At 50.4% G+C, this 16,073-nt stretch overlaps 1 protein-coding gene across 1 annotated transcript in view; it reads left to right on the plus strand.

The window, feature by feature from the left end:
- The first annotated feature begins 758 nt into the window (after positions 1-758).
- SCYL1 (SCY1 like pseudokinase 1) overlaps positions 759-16,073 on the plus strand; it is a 17,038-nt gene continuing 1,723 nt past the window's right edge. The window contains 14 exon segments of the mRNA XM_083589313.1: positions 759-2,019; positions 3,453-3,593; positions 5,122-5,244; positions 5,987-6,207; positions 7,821-7,911; positions 8,626-8,781; positions 9,099-9,257; positions 9,882-9,989; positions 11,875-11,988; positions 12,566-12,721; positions 13,870-14,058; positions 15,327-15,402; positions 15,537-15,631; positions 15,633-15,797. Of these exon segments, the coding sequence (XP_083445439.1) occupies positions 1,900-2,019; positions 3,453-3,593; positions 5,122-5,244; positions 5,987-6,207; positions 7,821-7,911; positions 8,626-8,781; positions 9,099-9,257; positions 9,882-9,989; positions 11,875-11,988; positions 12,566-12,721; positions 13,870-14,058; positions 15,327-15,402; positions 15,537-15,631; positions 15,633-15,797 (1,914 nt within the window). The 5' untranslated portion in view covers positions 759-1,899.

A 16,073-nucleotide genomic window follows, 5' to 3' on the forward strand; every position in this document is an offset into this window, starting at 1 on the left:
GATATATAACTTTCCAGTTTAAAACATAACACAACAGTAATGTTTATAACATGATTGGGGGGAAGGCATGGATAAAGAATTCCTTATAAATTCAGGGGTCACCTGATAAAACTGATGAGCAGTAGATTCAGGACAAGCACAATGATGCATTTTGTTGGTACTATATAGTGTGACAAACTGCATTAATGGAAATGTTTCATCCTACAGTATTTGGCATGGTTTAATTGTTTATAAGAATAATGAAGTGCCTTCAGCTTGAAGTATGGTCTGGCTTGTTTATAAATTTGTATTATCATTTTATTTTATTTTATTGACCCATCACTGTCTGATTCCTGTAATAAGGAAAATAGAGAAACCATTAATAACAAAATAGCTGAAATAATAAGAAGCAGATGCTGGACTAGATGGGGCCCTTCCTATGTTCTACCCTTTGCATTGGGATGCTCATGTCTCCTAAAGGCAAGAAAAAGAGAGACTTGGGAGGTCTTGAACTTCTTGCTTTCTTCACCCTCCAGCAGCTGATATTCTGGCATATAATAAATAATAATAATTTTTTAAAAAAATTATACCCTGCCCTTTCCGGTTCAAAAACTGGGCTCAGGGTGGCTAACAACAAATTTAAAACACTTAATTATAAAAACAACATAAAATACAGTATAAAAACATGAATGACAATAAAATTCAAAAATCAATTAGATAATAATAATAATAATAATAATAATAATAATAATAATAATAATAATAATTTATACCCCACCCATATTCTTAGACAAAGTGAGAGGGCTGCCTCAGGTAGCAGCAGCAGCTCCTACACCCCATTTATCCTGACCTCCTCCACTTCTTTAGCTATCTGCTGCTGTTGGAAAGGCAGAGTTGGGGGGGTACGCGACCTGTCCTGCACCCCCATAACTAACCTGTGGCCCTGCGGTGCATAGAGGACACTCCCCCTTGGGCAACACTGAACGCAGTTTGAACTACCAACCCAGTTGTTTTGTGGATATGGAAAACTGGAGGGCATCTTGTCCACCCTGGGCAGCAAAATGTCTGTATTTGGGGGTTTGTTGCCCCTGAAGCTGGAGGCTCCTTACTGCATCCGAGGGGTTGGGAGGGGAGAAGTCAGGGGTCTGGGAGCCCCTTCTCTTTCTTTCTCCACCTGCAGGGGAAACATCTGAGCGGAGAGTCATAGGAAGCGCAACGTGTTGGATACATGAAGCCATCACTCCGGGTGACGCTGCTTCTGAGCATGTGTGGAGCGCGCTTCCAAGGCTGGAGTGGGTGGACGGGCAGCAGTCAGTGTTTGAAACAGGGATTTGGGGTTGATAGGAAATGCCCCCCTCCCCAATCGAGCGGATTCTCTCCCCCACAAAAAAAATTATACCCCAATGAATTGGGTACTGTATATGGGTGGTAATTCCCAATGAATTCAATGGGAGGTTGCAGTGGGTGGACTAGATGACTCTTGGAGTCCCTTCCGACTCTAAAGTTCTATGCTTCCAGGGCCCTCGGGTAAGCGCGTCAAAGAACTCGGTGTTGGCGCGTCTCGTGTGAATGCAGCGCGTTCCCCTTTCTCGCCGCAGTGCGGGCCGCCGCTTTTTGGCCAGGGGTGCGCCTCCCTCTCCCCATCCTTGCACGTGTGAGTGCAGCGCCACGAGAAGCCCTCGCGTCTCGGAGCCCCTCTCCTCCGCCGCCGGCGCTCTGTGCATGCTCGGGCGCGCCCTCTCTCCAAGCACTTCCGGGGCTGCGAAGAGGATCCGGGGCTAAGCCAGCCTCCCGGCCGGTCAAGGAAAACAGCGCCTGCCTAGCTGGCGGGGCTGGTGACGTCCGCGGAGCCGCCTCCGCTGCTGCTGCCGCCGCTGCCCACCGGGGTCCCCGTCCCCGACCTCCAGCCGGGGAGCCGCCATGTGGTTCTTCTCCCGGGACCCGATCCGCGACTTCCCCTTCGAGGTCGTCTCGCCTCCGGAGGCGCCGCCGCTGCCCTTGCCGGGGGGATCCTGGCTGTTGCATCGCGGCAGGAGGAAGGTCTGTCCGCTCGCCTTTCTTTGTGCGCACGCGCGGGGAGGAGGGGGCGCAGGCTGAAGTCCAACCGGGAGAGAGAGAGATGGGAAAGGGTTTTCTCCCCTCCCCACTTCATTGGAGTTGCCGAACCCATTGTCCCGGGCAGAGCCTCATCTGGATTGAGGGTGGGGGTGGCAAGTCTTCCCCAGTTCTCCAGTGCATGCAGGGTGGGAGATGCAATGTTGGGGTGCCCTTAAAAAGACGGGAGGCCACATCTGTGCTGCTGAAATGGAGGAGGGAGCTGGGAGAAGCACCCTTCTCCCACTTTTTGTGAGCGGGAACAGTGATCTCTTCAGCCCCAGGCGGAGGTCTTCTGTGAGGAGGGCCACAGTGCATAGGAGGCCAAGAATTTCACTTAGTAACTCCAAGCCAGTCTCTGTCTCTTTACTTCAGCTCAACCTACTTCACAGGGTTGTTGTCAAGCTAAGATATAGCAGCACCCTAAGGACGCGGGTGGCGCTGTGAGTTAAACCACAGAGCCTAGGACTTGCCGATCGAATCCCCATGACGGGGTGAGCTCCTGTTGCTCGGTCCCAGCTCCTGCCAACCTAGCAGTTCGAAAGCATGTCAAAGTGCAAGTAGATAAATAGGTACCACTCCGACGGGAAGGTAAACTGTGTTTCCGTGCGCTGCTCCAGTTCGCCAGAAGCGGCTTAGTCCTGCTGGCCACATGACCCGGAAGCTGTACGCCGGCTCCCTCGGCCAATAAAGCGAGATGAGCGCCGCAACCCCAAAGTCGGTCACGATGGACCTAATGGTCAGGGGTCCCTTTACCTTTAAGGTGCTATGGCACGCACAAGGGTCATAGGTTCAGCCTCCAGTTAGGAATGTCAGGGAGCTGCTGATGGGGAAGACTGGGCTAGATGTTTTGACCCAGTCCAAGGCAGTCTGCGCCCTCGCCGCATTCAGGGAATTGTTCTCCTCCTCCGCCAACTTGGGAGCTGCTCCACCCCAGAGGGAGCTGCCGTCACCATTGCTGGTCTGATCCTGCTGCCCCAGGTCCAGTCTTAGAGTGTGAGGTGTCTGCCTCAGGCAAGTGACTTTGGGTGTTGTGAAATGGCTATTTAATTTGTGTTTTTTTCTATTGAAGAACGCGGGGCAAGTTCCTGTATCATAATATTTACTGTATTTAGCTATGATTCCTGCATGGACCCATTGACCGTTTGGGTCTCTTCCAACTCTGAAATTCTACGGTTCTGCTCTCAGGAGGCCACTTTGGGGGCTTAGTGCCTTGGGTGCTTACAATCATAGGGTCAAGCTTTGGTACTTTGCACCCTGGCTTTGAAGCCTGGGAGGAGGTGGGAACCCCTGTTCCACTTCAAAAAGCAAAAGGTCTCCTTGCTCCTCAGCAGCTGCAAAGAGAGCTCAACGTCCTTTTCTTTCTTTCTTTCCGACAGGCCACGGGGGAACCAGTGTCTCTGTTTGTGTACGATGTGAAACCCGGCAACGAAGAACAGACTCAGATCGCCAAGGCGGCCTTCAAACACCTCAAAACCCTACGGCACCCCAATATCCTGTCCTACATTGACGGGTTAGAGGTAGTATATTGAGGGGAGTTGCTAAAGGGTTTTTTTTGTTTGTTTGTGGAGTGCTAGGCAGGCCTAAGACATTTTGGCACCTGAGGTGAGGCCCAAAACGGCATCCCGTCAGCCAGGGAAGGAGTGACTGATCAGGGAAGGTCTCCATCAGGAACAAGGGGGGAACGAATATCTGGGGAACAAGGCTGGGAGCAGACCAGCAGCACCTCCTATTCTCCAAGAGGCTGCTGTCAAGGTTGCGTGGGGTAGGCCTGCTGAGGAGGCGGCAGACCCGACCGCCAAGGTTTCAGGTCCTCCAGAACTCTTCATCGGGCTGGATCGAGGTGTGGGAGCCTGTGAGAGCCCTGCAGATGACACTGGGCCCTCAATTCAAACCTTCCCAGCTTTCTTGCCGGGGCTGATGGGAGTCGTAGTCCATCAGTTTGTGGAGGAAGTGGGAAACTGAGGTTGGAGCCACAGAGTTTGCATTTAGCTGCCCTAGTTAAGATGGAATGTGGCCGTGGAGGTTTTGGGCAATAGAATAGACTAGACTAGACTAGACTAGAATAGAATAGAATAGAATAGAATAGAATCAAAGAAGATTGGATACAAAAACTTATGGGCTATGCAGAAATGGCAAAACTTACCCGGAAAAATAAGAAATCAAGACAACAAACTTTTTATTTATTTATAAAAGAATGGAAATAGTTTATAGAATATGTACAAATACATTGTAAACAGATAAGGACGTTGGCAGGATTATTGTAACAGCCTGCAGTTTCATTAGAGTAAATAATTAAAGTAGATAAAAGAATAAGTTAATTTAGAATATGCAGGAAATGATAAATAGAAATGTAACGAACCACAGGAAGAGAAGGAATTAAGTTCTGAAATGTTAAAATGACTGTAAAACTATTGAAATGTATATAACTGAAAATCACAAATAAAATATAAATATAAATATAATATAACAATAACAACAACAACAACAATTTTATTATTTATAGCCCGCTCATCTTACCCAGATCTGTCTCCATCTTTATGCAAAACACACAGAGGCTCCTTTGTAGGTATAAAAAGCAGAAATAAAGGGAGGCCAGGCTGCTTGTATATTTTTTTTAAAAAGCTGGAAAAACAATTAAGTGATGCCCTATGGGGGAAAAACACATATTGACTCCAGCCACTGAGTTGCTTTCCCCCTTAGATGGTGGAACCTCAGAAGGTGGCCGACTCTCCTTCATTGGAGTTTTTTAAAGAGAGGTTGGGCGGCCACCTTGCCTGGGATTCTTTAGCTGGGATTCCTGTGTTTCAGGGGGTTGGACTAGATGAACCTTGGGGGTTCCCTTCCAACTCTACAGTGCTGTGATTCTGTAACTCAGTTCCAGCAAAAGAAAGTGAGGGTCCTAGTGAGGAGCGTGAAAGGGAGGGGGCCGTGACTCAGTGGTCCTGTCTGAGAAGCCGCTACATGTGGATGTGTAATAAGGTAGCTTCCTGGGTTCTTAAGGGGGACGTGACTCCTAACATGGTGACGTGTCCTTGGCTTTGGCAGACAGAAAAATGCTTGCACGTGGTGACGGAGCCAGTGATGCCGCTTCCGGCCTACCTGGAGTCCAGAGGCGAAGGGCGAGAGCTGAGTGAGCTGGAGATCTCGTGGGGCCTCCATCAGATTGTGGTGAGATGTGTGGGGTGTCTTGGGAGAGGACTGCTTGCTGCCCCTGGGCCCAGGACCCTGCATACGGGGAAAACACCTGCTGCTTTGAGTGGAGCGGGACTGTGGCCCTCCCCATGTTGCTGGACTACAACTCCCATGCCCCTTACCATCACCCATGCAGACTGGGGTTGATGGGAGGGGTAGTCCAAAAACATCTGGAATTCACTTCCTCCAGAAGCCGTGATGGCCACTCTAGGCCATGTGGGCATCCCATGAAACTGGATGTTGGAGGATTTGGGATGGATAAGAGAAAGTCCTTCTTCCCACAGCACTATGGAACTCACTTCCACAGGAGGCAGGGCTGGCCACCGGCTTGAGTGGCTTGAAAAGGAAGATTGGACAAAATCATGGAGGGGATGAATATCAATGGCTGTGAGCCATGATGGCTGTGTCCTCCATGATCAGAGAAACAACACTTCTAAATACTAACTGCGGGAAATGGCAGGAGGGGAGAGTGCTCTTGTGGTCGAATCCTGCTTGCAGGTTTTCCACAAGCACTCTGAGAACAGGATGCTGTCCTCTTGGCCTGATCCGTCAGGCTCTCCTTACGTTCTCATGGAGGCCACTGGATTGGTGAAGGCTGATGCTTTTGAAGAGTATAATAAAACAAACGAGGCTTTGTGGGAGAGTTGATGGGGAGCAGGGTGGAGATCTCTGTCCTGCTAACCACCTGCTTCCTTCGTGGGTCCGACGGCCTTCCTAGAAAGCCCTCAGCTTCTTGGTCAACGACTGCCACCTCATCCACAACCACGTCTGCCCGGCGGCCATCTTTGTGGACCGTGCTGGCGAGTGGAAGCTGGGGGGTTTGGACTACATGTGCTCAGCTCAGGGGGATGCTGCCGTGCCAAGGAAAGGGGTCCCTGAGCTGGAGAAGTACGACCCTCCAGAGTTAGCAGACAGCAGCAAGAGCGTTGGAGAAAAATGGTGAGCTTGCTTGGCTTCCCTCCCCACCCTTCCTTTTAAAAAGCAGCCAACCCCCTTCTGGTTTGGTCCAGCCTCTAAAGTGCAAGCAGGGGGGCTTCCATTCACCTCTGCCAGTAAGGTGCGGTGGTTAGAATGTTGGACTGGGGAGATCCAGGTTTGAATCCCACTGCTCAGCCCTGAATCTCGCCGGGTGACCTTGTAGCACTCACTGTCTCTTGGCCTGATCTCCCTGGCGGGTTTGTTGTGAGAATAAAATGAGGGAAGAAAGGAAGTGCCTTGTTAAATTTGCTTGTTAAATTTATCAGTCCCCTCATGCCATGAGCCTCTGGGTGACCCCGAGAAGCTTGAGCGGTATATGCATGAAATAAAAAAAATGAAAACAAGGGGTGTTCTCCAGATCCCTGCCTCTTAAGAAGACAGCTTTCAGTCTGGGTTGTGGCTCAGTCAAGACCTTAACTATGCAAACCTAAAGTTTTGGTAGGTGCTTGAATTTCCTCCCCGAAAATATGGACTGCCTGTAAGCCCCTGGAGCCAAAACACCCTGCAAGTTTTGAGCAAGCAAATCAAGATGGAAGCTGAATAAAGATTATTTTATTGTATTTCTATTCCACATTTTTCTCCAAGGAGTTCTGGGTGGTGTATGTGGTTCTCCTGCTCCTCCTTTAATCACCACAACAACCCTGTGAGGTTGTGACTGGCCCAAAGTCACACCCAGTGACTTTGCTTTTTTGAGAAGCAAAGCAGCTAGTAAGCCTGCTCTTTATTGAACTGTTGCAACAGGGTACTCCCCTCATGTGCAAGAAAGGAGGAGGACCCAGAACCAAGGTGTGCCTGCCCTTATATAGACATTTTAAATTCCCTGCCCTGGAGCTCAAGACCACCCCTCCATACATCACAGAAGGGGTGTAACCCAAGACCACCCCCCCCCACAAACATCATACCTACATCACAGAAAAGGTGGTCTACAACAGAAATTTGAATGTTGTTGTTTTTCCTGTCTGCCAGGTTATCTGATAATGCCTTATCTGATTGACTTTCCTGGTAGTCTGGCCATTCCTTTGAGATGGTGATTACCCAATTCCTGAGACAATGGGAAGGTTCCCTCACCCCCTCCCTCCTTGCAGAGCAAACATTTGGTCAGTTTGGGAGTCAAAATGGCTTCAGGGCGGTCTTCCTGTGCTGCTCCAGGCATGTGGTACCCGGTGAGCTTTCAGGACAAAGTGGGGGATTTGAACCCAGGTCTCTTCCAGGTCATAGCCAGATACTCTAACCACTACACCATCCTGGCTCTCAGGTGCCTCAGGACTCGCCTGAGCTTGCTATAGCATATCAAGGCAGCTGCCTCATTGGAATCAGGGCAAGTTAGGAATATTTGTTTCTTCTTGGACTGTCAATAAATTATGGGCATCAGTCAGACTTTGAAAAAATACAGAATTTCTGTTTTTAGATGGCAAAGTGGGGTGGGCTACTTGGAAAGGTATTAGCAGTGGCCAAAATAAGGCAGAGGTGCATGGGTGCTCATGTACCTATTTGTCAGTCAGAGCTGCAGTTTTTTTTTTGGGGGGGAGGCTTTAATCAAACATGCTTAACCACCCCTTTCTGTGTCATGACAGGTCAGCCGACATGTGGCGCCTTGGCTGCCTCATCTGGGAGGTCTTCAATGGTCCCCTGCCTCGGCCATCTTCCCTCCGGTCTCTTGGCAAGGTGTGTGTCCCTCTCTGTCCAGGAAAAAACAGCAGCCTTGTAGGTTAGCAGGTGGAGGCACGTGCCACTGGAGGGCTGCTGGAGCTGGTGGAACAATCTCAGGCTCCTGAAGACCTTAGAGGCTTTAGAGGAGCAATGGGGGACCCGTGGCTCTCCCGGTGTTGCTAGAAAAAACACACCAATCATTAAAAAGCAATTAAGCATTGATAAAATTAAATCTATATCTATCTATATCTATCATCTATCTATCATCTATCTATCTATCTATCATCTATCTATCTATCTATCTATCTATCTATCTATCTATATCTATCTATCATCTATCTAATCTATCATCTAAATCTATCTATCTGTCTGTCTGTCTATCTATCTATCTATCTATCTATCTATCTATCATCTCAGATAATTGCAATAAAAACATCACAACACCAGTCCTTTCCTTTAAAATCAGCCAGCCTCTTAGGACAAGAATTCTAACAGGGGCAACAATTAAGGAACCAGTCTGGCTTCTCTAGCAAGAGAGTTCTTAAGGCTGTGAGCAGCCACATTGACAGGCCTTTAGCTTCCTAACTGGCTGTAGGACCATAGTAGGACGGTTGCAAGGGGGGTGCAGAAGGCCTGGACTGCCCCCCTCTCTCCCAGCTCCTGCATCTCTTGCCTTTCACGGACGTCATGACTCTTCTCCCTTGCTGCCTCTCCCCCCTTGTCTTCCAGATCCCCAAGTCTTTGGTCCCCCATTATTGCGAGCTGGTGGGTGCCAACCCCAAGCTGCGCCCCAACCCGGCCAAGTTCCTGCAGAACTGCCAGGGGCCGGGGGGCTTCATGGACAACAGCTTTGTGGAGACCAACCTCTTCCTGGAGGAGATCCAGGTGAGTGGGAGGGCGAATCCTGGCTTTTTGCCCTGCAGGGGCAAAGTGCGGGTGTCCTTTGATCTTCTGTTACGACTGAGCCACAGCTCAGTGGTGGAGCGCAGTTAAAAACAGGAATCCGAGGACGGCAGCTTGCAAAGCCTTGACCTGCCCTGGGTAACTGCTGCCAGTCAGCGCTGCCAAAAGAGCTGAGCTGGCCTCCTGTTTCCAGAGGGGGAGCAACAGCCCCATTAGTCTCAAGGGGGACACCCAGGGGACACCCAGGCCTCAGCCAGGTCGTGGCTGTGAGCCGGTGACTTCTTTTATCCTCTCCCCAGATTAAGGAGCCCGCGGAACGGCAGAAGTTCTTCCAGGAGCTCAGCGCGAACCTGGACTCCTTCCCCGAGGATTTCTGCCGCCACAAGGTCCTCCCGCAACTGCTGACGGCGTTTGAGTTTGGCAGCGCTGGGGCTGTCATCCTCATTCCACTCTTCAAGGTGAGCGGCCCCCTGGACCGGGGACAGGCACACTCTGTGTGAGCCCAGAGGAAGCGTCCCCTTTGCCCCACCAGGGTGCTCTGTTTTAACACGGACTCCCTCAGTGAAACAGGGAATAGCTGTAGCATCTGAGGAGGCAAGGAAGGGAGAAGGGAGAAGGGAGTGTGGCTCCATAGCAGAGCACCTGCTAGGTCTCTGCTCACCTGAGTTTCGGACTACAACTCCCATCACTCCCAGTTTAATCTTGTAGCAGGTAATTATAATAAATATTAATTATAATACTCATAATAATAACAGGGCTATAAATTGCATGTTCATAATTAACAGCCACATCAGGTCTGCCTTTTAAGCACCGGGGGTGCTAATTGCTGTAACACAAACCCACAAGTAAGCCCCACTGAGTTTGGTGGGGCTTACTCCGGAATGAGTATGGAATTGCAGTCTTAGGTGACTGATCATAGAATCCTAGATTTATGGGGTTGGAAGGGGCCACCAAAGGGCATCTAGTCCAACCCCAACTGATCTACCAGTTAGAACTGAGGCATGGAACAATACATGTTTGTTTCAGGTGTCCATGTTACCTAATAGGGTATGTGTTTTTGTTTTTTTGCTTTGTCACTGCAGGTGGGGAAATTCTTGAACGCCCAGGAATACCAGCAAAAAATCATTCCCGTCATTGTGAAGATGTTCTCCTCTCCAGACCGGGCAATGAGGATCCGGCTGTTGCAACAGGTGCAAGGGGTGGGGGGAGCACAGCAGGCTGCCATGTTAGTGGGGGTGGGGGGGTGGGGGGAGGTATTGCACCCAGCATAGGAGGGGTGTTAATCACATTAGAAAAAAGCATATGAGCTTGTCATCACCCAGACTCCTGAGCTCAGAGCTTAACGATGCACTCATAGCCAGGCCTGCCTGAATGAAAGTCCTGCTGAGTTCAGTGGGATGTTCTCCCAGGTAAGCATGTATAACAGTGGTTCCCAGTTAGGGGTCTGGGGACCCCTGGGGGTCCCCAGAACTCACCCAGGGGCTCCGCGGCCCCATCCCTCGCCTCTCCCCCATTTTTGTCATTTTTGCATTCTAATTTATTTTATGGTCTGTTGCTTTTTAGTATAACTAAAATCCTTTGCTTATTAGGGGCTACTGCACATTTTGTTCAAAATACTGCTTTGCAGAGGTAACTACCATAGAGTTATCAAAAATTTCAAAAGTAGGGAGTCCGTGGCTTGGCTTTTGAAAAATAATGGGTCCTCAGTAATTAGCTAATTGGGAGCTCCTGGTGTATAGCATTGCAGGCTAAGACAGCATTCACCATCCTGGCCCCCTCCAGATGTGGTTGGACTACAACTCCCATCATCCTCAGCCAGCACGCTGATGGGAGTTGTAGTCCAGCAACATCTGGAGGAGGCCAGGATAGCGCAGGATGACTGAATCATGGAGTAGAGGGTTGGATTAGATCAGTCTTCCTCAATCTTCCACCAGAATGTTGGCCGATGCATTACATAATATTTATTTAGGGCATTTTCATACCCTGTTCTTCAGCCAAAAAGGCTCCTACAGTGGCTCACAAACAATTGAAACAAGACAGTCCCTACCCACAGGCTTACAATCTTTAAAAACTACAGCATGGAGACACACAAGGAAAAAGGGACAGGGAGGGCAGAGGAAAATCGGAATAAAAACTCAGGCACCAATTTGCGAATGTTTGTTCCCATAATGACCAGTTGGCCCATTTCAGGGGCAGGAGATGGTTCCCAGCAAAGCCGATGAAGTGAGCCTTCTTCCTGCCTCTCCCACTGAGGCCGTCTGGTGGAATGGCTTCCTCCGGTGACAGGGGAGGGGAGAAGAGGCCTAATGGGGCTGGCCTGTCACAGCGGAGCCGATGGAGGGAGCTCTGCTTCCCAGCTCTCAGTATGATAAAATGCCCCATGTTAGGATCCCTTTCCCCCTTCCTAATAATAATAATAATTATAATAATAATAATAATAATAATAATAATAATTTTATTATTTATACCCTGCCCATCTGGCCAGGCCTCCCCAGCCACTCTGGGTGTCTTCCAACAAAATATTAAAATACAGTAATGCATCAAACATTAAAAGCTTCCCTAAACAGGGCTGCCTTCAGATGTCTTCTAAAAGTCTGGTAGTTGTTGTTCTCTTTGACATCTGATGGGAGGGTGTTCCACAGGGTGGGCGCCACTACCAAGAAGGCCCTCTGCCTGGTTCCCTGTAACTTGGCTTCTCACAGTGAGGGAACCACCAGAAGGCCTGCGGAGCTGGACCTCAGTGTCCGGGTAGAACGATGGGGGTGGAGACGCTCCTTCAGGTATACAGGACTGAGGCCATTTAGGGCTTTAAAGGTCAGTGCGAACACTTTGAATTGTGCTCGGAAACGTACTGGAAGCCAATGTAGGTCTTTCAAGACCAGTGTTATGTGGCCTTATGAGTTCTGAGTCCTGGATCTGAATCTTCAGCGGGGATAACCTGGGTTTGAAAGCATGTGAGGAAGGGCGTTGTGGGTGTTGGTCTGGGTCCTGAGAAGCAGGCCTCTTTCACCCAGCAAGTCCTTTGCTGACTGTGCTTTCCCCCACTCTCTCTGCATGTGCCCCTCAATCTGCCAGATGGAGCACTTCATCCAGTACCTGAACGAGCCCACGGTCAACACCCAGATCTTCCCCCACGTGGTCCATGGCTTCCTGGACACCAACCCAGCCATCCGTGAACAGACAGTGAAGGTGAGGGGCTGTGGAATGTTGAGAGTCAGGTTGCGGGAGGCTCTTTAATTTAACTTGCTTCCACAGGAGGCAATGATGGCCCCCAACATAAAGGTAAAGGTAAAGGGACCCCTGACCATTAGGTCCAGTCGTGACCAACTCTGGGGTTGCAGCACTCATCTCGCTTTATTGGCCGAGGGAGCCGGCGTACAGCTTCCGGGTCATGTGGCCAGGATAACTAATCCGCTTCTGGCGAACCAGAGCAGCGCATGGAAACACCGTTTACCTTCCCGCCAGAGCGGTACCTATTTATCTACTTGCACTTTGACGTGCTTTCAAACTGCTAGGTTGGCAGGAGCAGGGACCGAGCAACGGGAGCTCACCCTGTCGTGGGGATTCGAACCGCCGACCTCCTGATCGGCAAGTCCTAGGCTCTGTGGTTTAACCCACAGCGCCACCCGCATCCCCTAGGCCCCTGACTTGGAGGGCTTTAAAAGAGGATCAGACGTACCTCTCTTGGAAGAGAGGGCCATTGATGGCTACGAGCCAGGACACGGCTGACCCTTGACTTCTCCCTTTCCTCTCTCCCCGCTGGCAGTCTATGCTGCTGCTGGCTCCCAAGCTGAACGAGAACAACCTCAACGTGGAGCTCATGAAGCACTTTGCCCGCCTGCAGGCCCGGGATGAGCAGGGCCCCATCCGTTGCAACACCACCGTGTGCCTCGGCAAGATCGGGCCCTACCTCAGTGCCAGCGTGAGTGGAGATGCCTCGTGGGTGTGGGAGGGCTTTCTGGAGCAGCAGGTGTGGGGAGAGATGCCTATTTCATTATTCATTTACAGTGGTACATCGGGTTACATACACTTCAGGTTATACACTCCACTAAACCAGAAATAGTGCTTCAGGTCAAGAACTTCGCTTCAGGATAAGAACAGAAATTGGGCTCCGGTGGCGCGGCAGCAGCAGGAGGTCCCATTAGCTAAAGTGGTGCTTCAGGTTAAGAACAGTTTCAGGTTAAGTACGGATGTCCAGAATGAATTAAGTACTTAACCCGAGGTACCACTGTATTGCATTTATATCCCACCTTTCCTCCCAAGGTGGCACACTTGGTTCCCCACCATTTATCGTGTTTTTCGCTCTATAATACGTACCTTTTCCCTCCTAAAAAATAAGGGGAAATGTGTGTGTGTCTTATGGAGCAAATGCTGGCTGCGCAGCTATCCCAGAAGCCAGAACAGCAAGAGGGATTGTTGCTTTCGCTGCACAGTGATCCCTCTTGCTCTTCTGGCTTCTGGGATAGCCCCACGAAACCTCCTCAGGGCAGCGGGAGGAATGTTCCCCCTGCCCTGGAGAGGCTTTGCGTGGCTAATCTAGAAGCCAGAACAGCAAGAGGGATCGCTGCGCAGCGAAAGCAGTGATCCCTCTTGCTGTTCTGGCTTCTGGGATTCAGAATATTTTTTTTCTTGTTTTCCTCCTCCAAAAACTAGGTGCGTCTTATGGTCTGGTGCGTCTTATAGAGCGAAAAATACGGTAATCCCCCAAACGACAACCCTGCAAGGTAGGTTAGGCTGGGAGGCAGGGACTGGCCCAACGTCACTCAGTAAGCCTCATGGCCGAGTTGGGATTTGAACCATGGTCTCCCAGGTCCCAGTTCTCATTTAATCCCCCAAAACAATCACCCTGTGAGGTAGGTTAGGCTGGGAGGCAGGGACTGGCCCCAAAGGTCACCCAGTGAGCTTCATGGCCAAGTGGGGATTTGAACCCTGGTGTCTTCCAGGGGAGATGGAAGAAGATGGACGGGTTGTGCTGTGTTGTGATTCCTGCGTTGCAGAGGGTTGGACTAGATGACCCCTGTGGTCCCTTCCGACTACAGTTCTGTGATTCTATGACCCTTTTAATTGCAGACGAGGCAGAGCGTCCTGATCTCAGCCTTCAGCCGGGCCACCAAGGACCCCTTTGCCCCCTCTCGCGCTGCTGGGGTCCTGGGCTTTGCAGCCACCCACAACTTCTACTCTATGAAAGACTGTGCCTTCAAAATCTTGCCCGTCCTCTGTACGCTGACGGTGGACCCAGAGAAGACCGTCCGGGACCAGGTGAGCTGCGGGACCAGGGAGGAGGGGTGCTGAGTGAAACCCCTTTTGGGGGAGGCACTGGGTATCCTTGTGCCTCCCTTTGAGGTCCACAGTCTTTTCTGTAGCCCTAAAAAACCACCCCACTTATTTTGCTTTCCCAGATGTCTCTGCCCACCACCACAATTTGCCACCAAACTATGACTTTCCATGCACAACTCCCCCCCCTCCTCCCAGCACCTCCAGAATTTGTCCACCAGCGACTTTGCATTGCAGGAGGTTGGGCTAGATGGGAATTCTGTATGATTTTTGCTTGCCTGGTTCAAGACTCCTGCCTGCAATTCAGGGATATGTTTTATTTTATAGCGAAGCAGATTTGCATATACTTTATATTGTGCTTAATAATAATATTTTGTGCATTATGGTTAAAATGCTATTTTAATCTGACAGTAGAATTACTCAGTTGCTTATATTATGAATTTATGAATGGGCTTCATGGAGGAGAAGTCTGCCAGTAGCTACCAGCTATGAAGGCTTTTCTCTACTGCAAGAACAGGCTGCTTGGAGTAGGTGGCCCATTGGCCTGATCCTGCAAGCTTTCCTTATGGGGCTCAGGTCCTCTTGGCAGGTTTTCCATGGGCACCTGGTCGGCCACTGTGAGAAAAGGGGCGGATCTATACTCATGGTTCATAACGTGAAGGAAGGCTGAAGGAATGATTTTCATAACGTGATGGACACATTCTGTTGTTCTTGTACAGTGGAACCTTGGTTCTCGAACTTAATCCGTTCCAGCAGTCCGTTCGACTCCCAAAATGGTTCAAAAACCAAGGTGTGGCTTCCAATTGGCTGCAGGAGCTTCCTGCACTCAAGCGGAAGCTGCGTTGGACATTCAGCTTCTGAAAAACATTCACAAACCAGAACACTTACTTCTGGGTTTGTGGCGTTCAGGAGACGATTTGTTCGTCAACTAAGCCGTTCGAGAACCAAGATACCATTGTAATGTTAATAATGCATTATTAAAATGGGGCACCAGAGGGCGCTGCAAAGCAACCAGGAACTAGCAATAGGGAAACTGCTTTGTAAAGGTAAGGAATGTTTTTAATTTGCCAGTATGCCCTGTGATGTTTTAGAACAATATAATACGGTTCTTATAATGTTATAGCCTGGCCTCATCCGGCAGGCTCCAATATCCCTGTGCTGTTAGCATTTGCTGTGTGTTGCACAGTGCATTTGAGCCTGATGTCTTCGCATCCAGGTGGGTGTTTTACAGGTGACCCCTCTTTCTCTCTCAGGCCTTCAAGGCGATGCGGAGCTTCATCACCAAACTGGAAACCGTTTCCGAAGACCCAACTCAGCTCTCTGAGCTTGGTGAGCCGCCCTCCGTGATGGCGGGGTGGGTGGAATGGGGACAAGTGTGTGGGGAGGAGGAGGAGCAGCATTTGCCCCTCCCCTCACGTCGAAGTAGACAGCACTGACTTGACCATTCTGCGCCCTCCCTGCAGAGAAGGACGTCCAGGCTGCCTCGGCTGGCCCAGGGGCGAGTGCAGCTGCCAGCTGGGCTGGCTGGGCCGTGACGGGGGTCTCGTCTCTCACGTCGAAAACTGATCCGGACCAACGCCGGGGGGGTGCCAGTGGCCGAGCAGGCGCCTGAGGGGGCCCCTGCCAGCACACCAGAGCCCCCAAAATCAGGTCAGTGGAGGCAGGGAAAGTTAATGGGGGTATCGGCACAGAAGGTGTCTTGTCTCGGGGCAGCAGAGGCTGTGGTTAGAGTCTTGGACTAGGACTTAGGAGAGACCAGAGTTCAAATCCCCACTCACTGGGTGTGGCCTCGGACCAGTCGCTGCCTCTCAGCCTAGCCTACCTCACGGGGTTGTTGTTGAGGGAATTAAATGAGGACTGGGACCAGGGACAGACCAGGGTTCAAATCCCCACCCAGACATCATGAAGCTCACTAGGTGACCTTAGCTCAGTCAGTGTCAGCCTACCTCACAGGGCTGTTGTGGAGATTAAATGAGGAAGAGGGGAGAACCCTGTTCACC

The sequence above is a fragment of the Podarcis filfolensis genome (genome assembly GCF_964270895.1).
Source record: "Podarcis filfolensis genome assembly, chromosome: 16".
Classification (NCBI taxonomy): Eukaryota; Metazoa; Chordata; class Lepidosauria; order Squamata; family Lacertidae; genus Podarcis; species Podarcis filfolensis.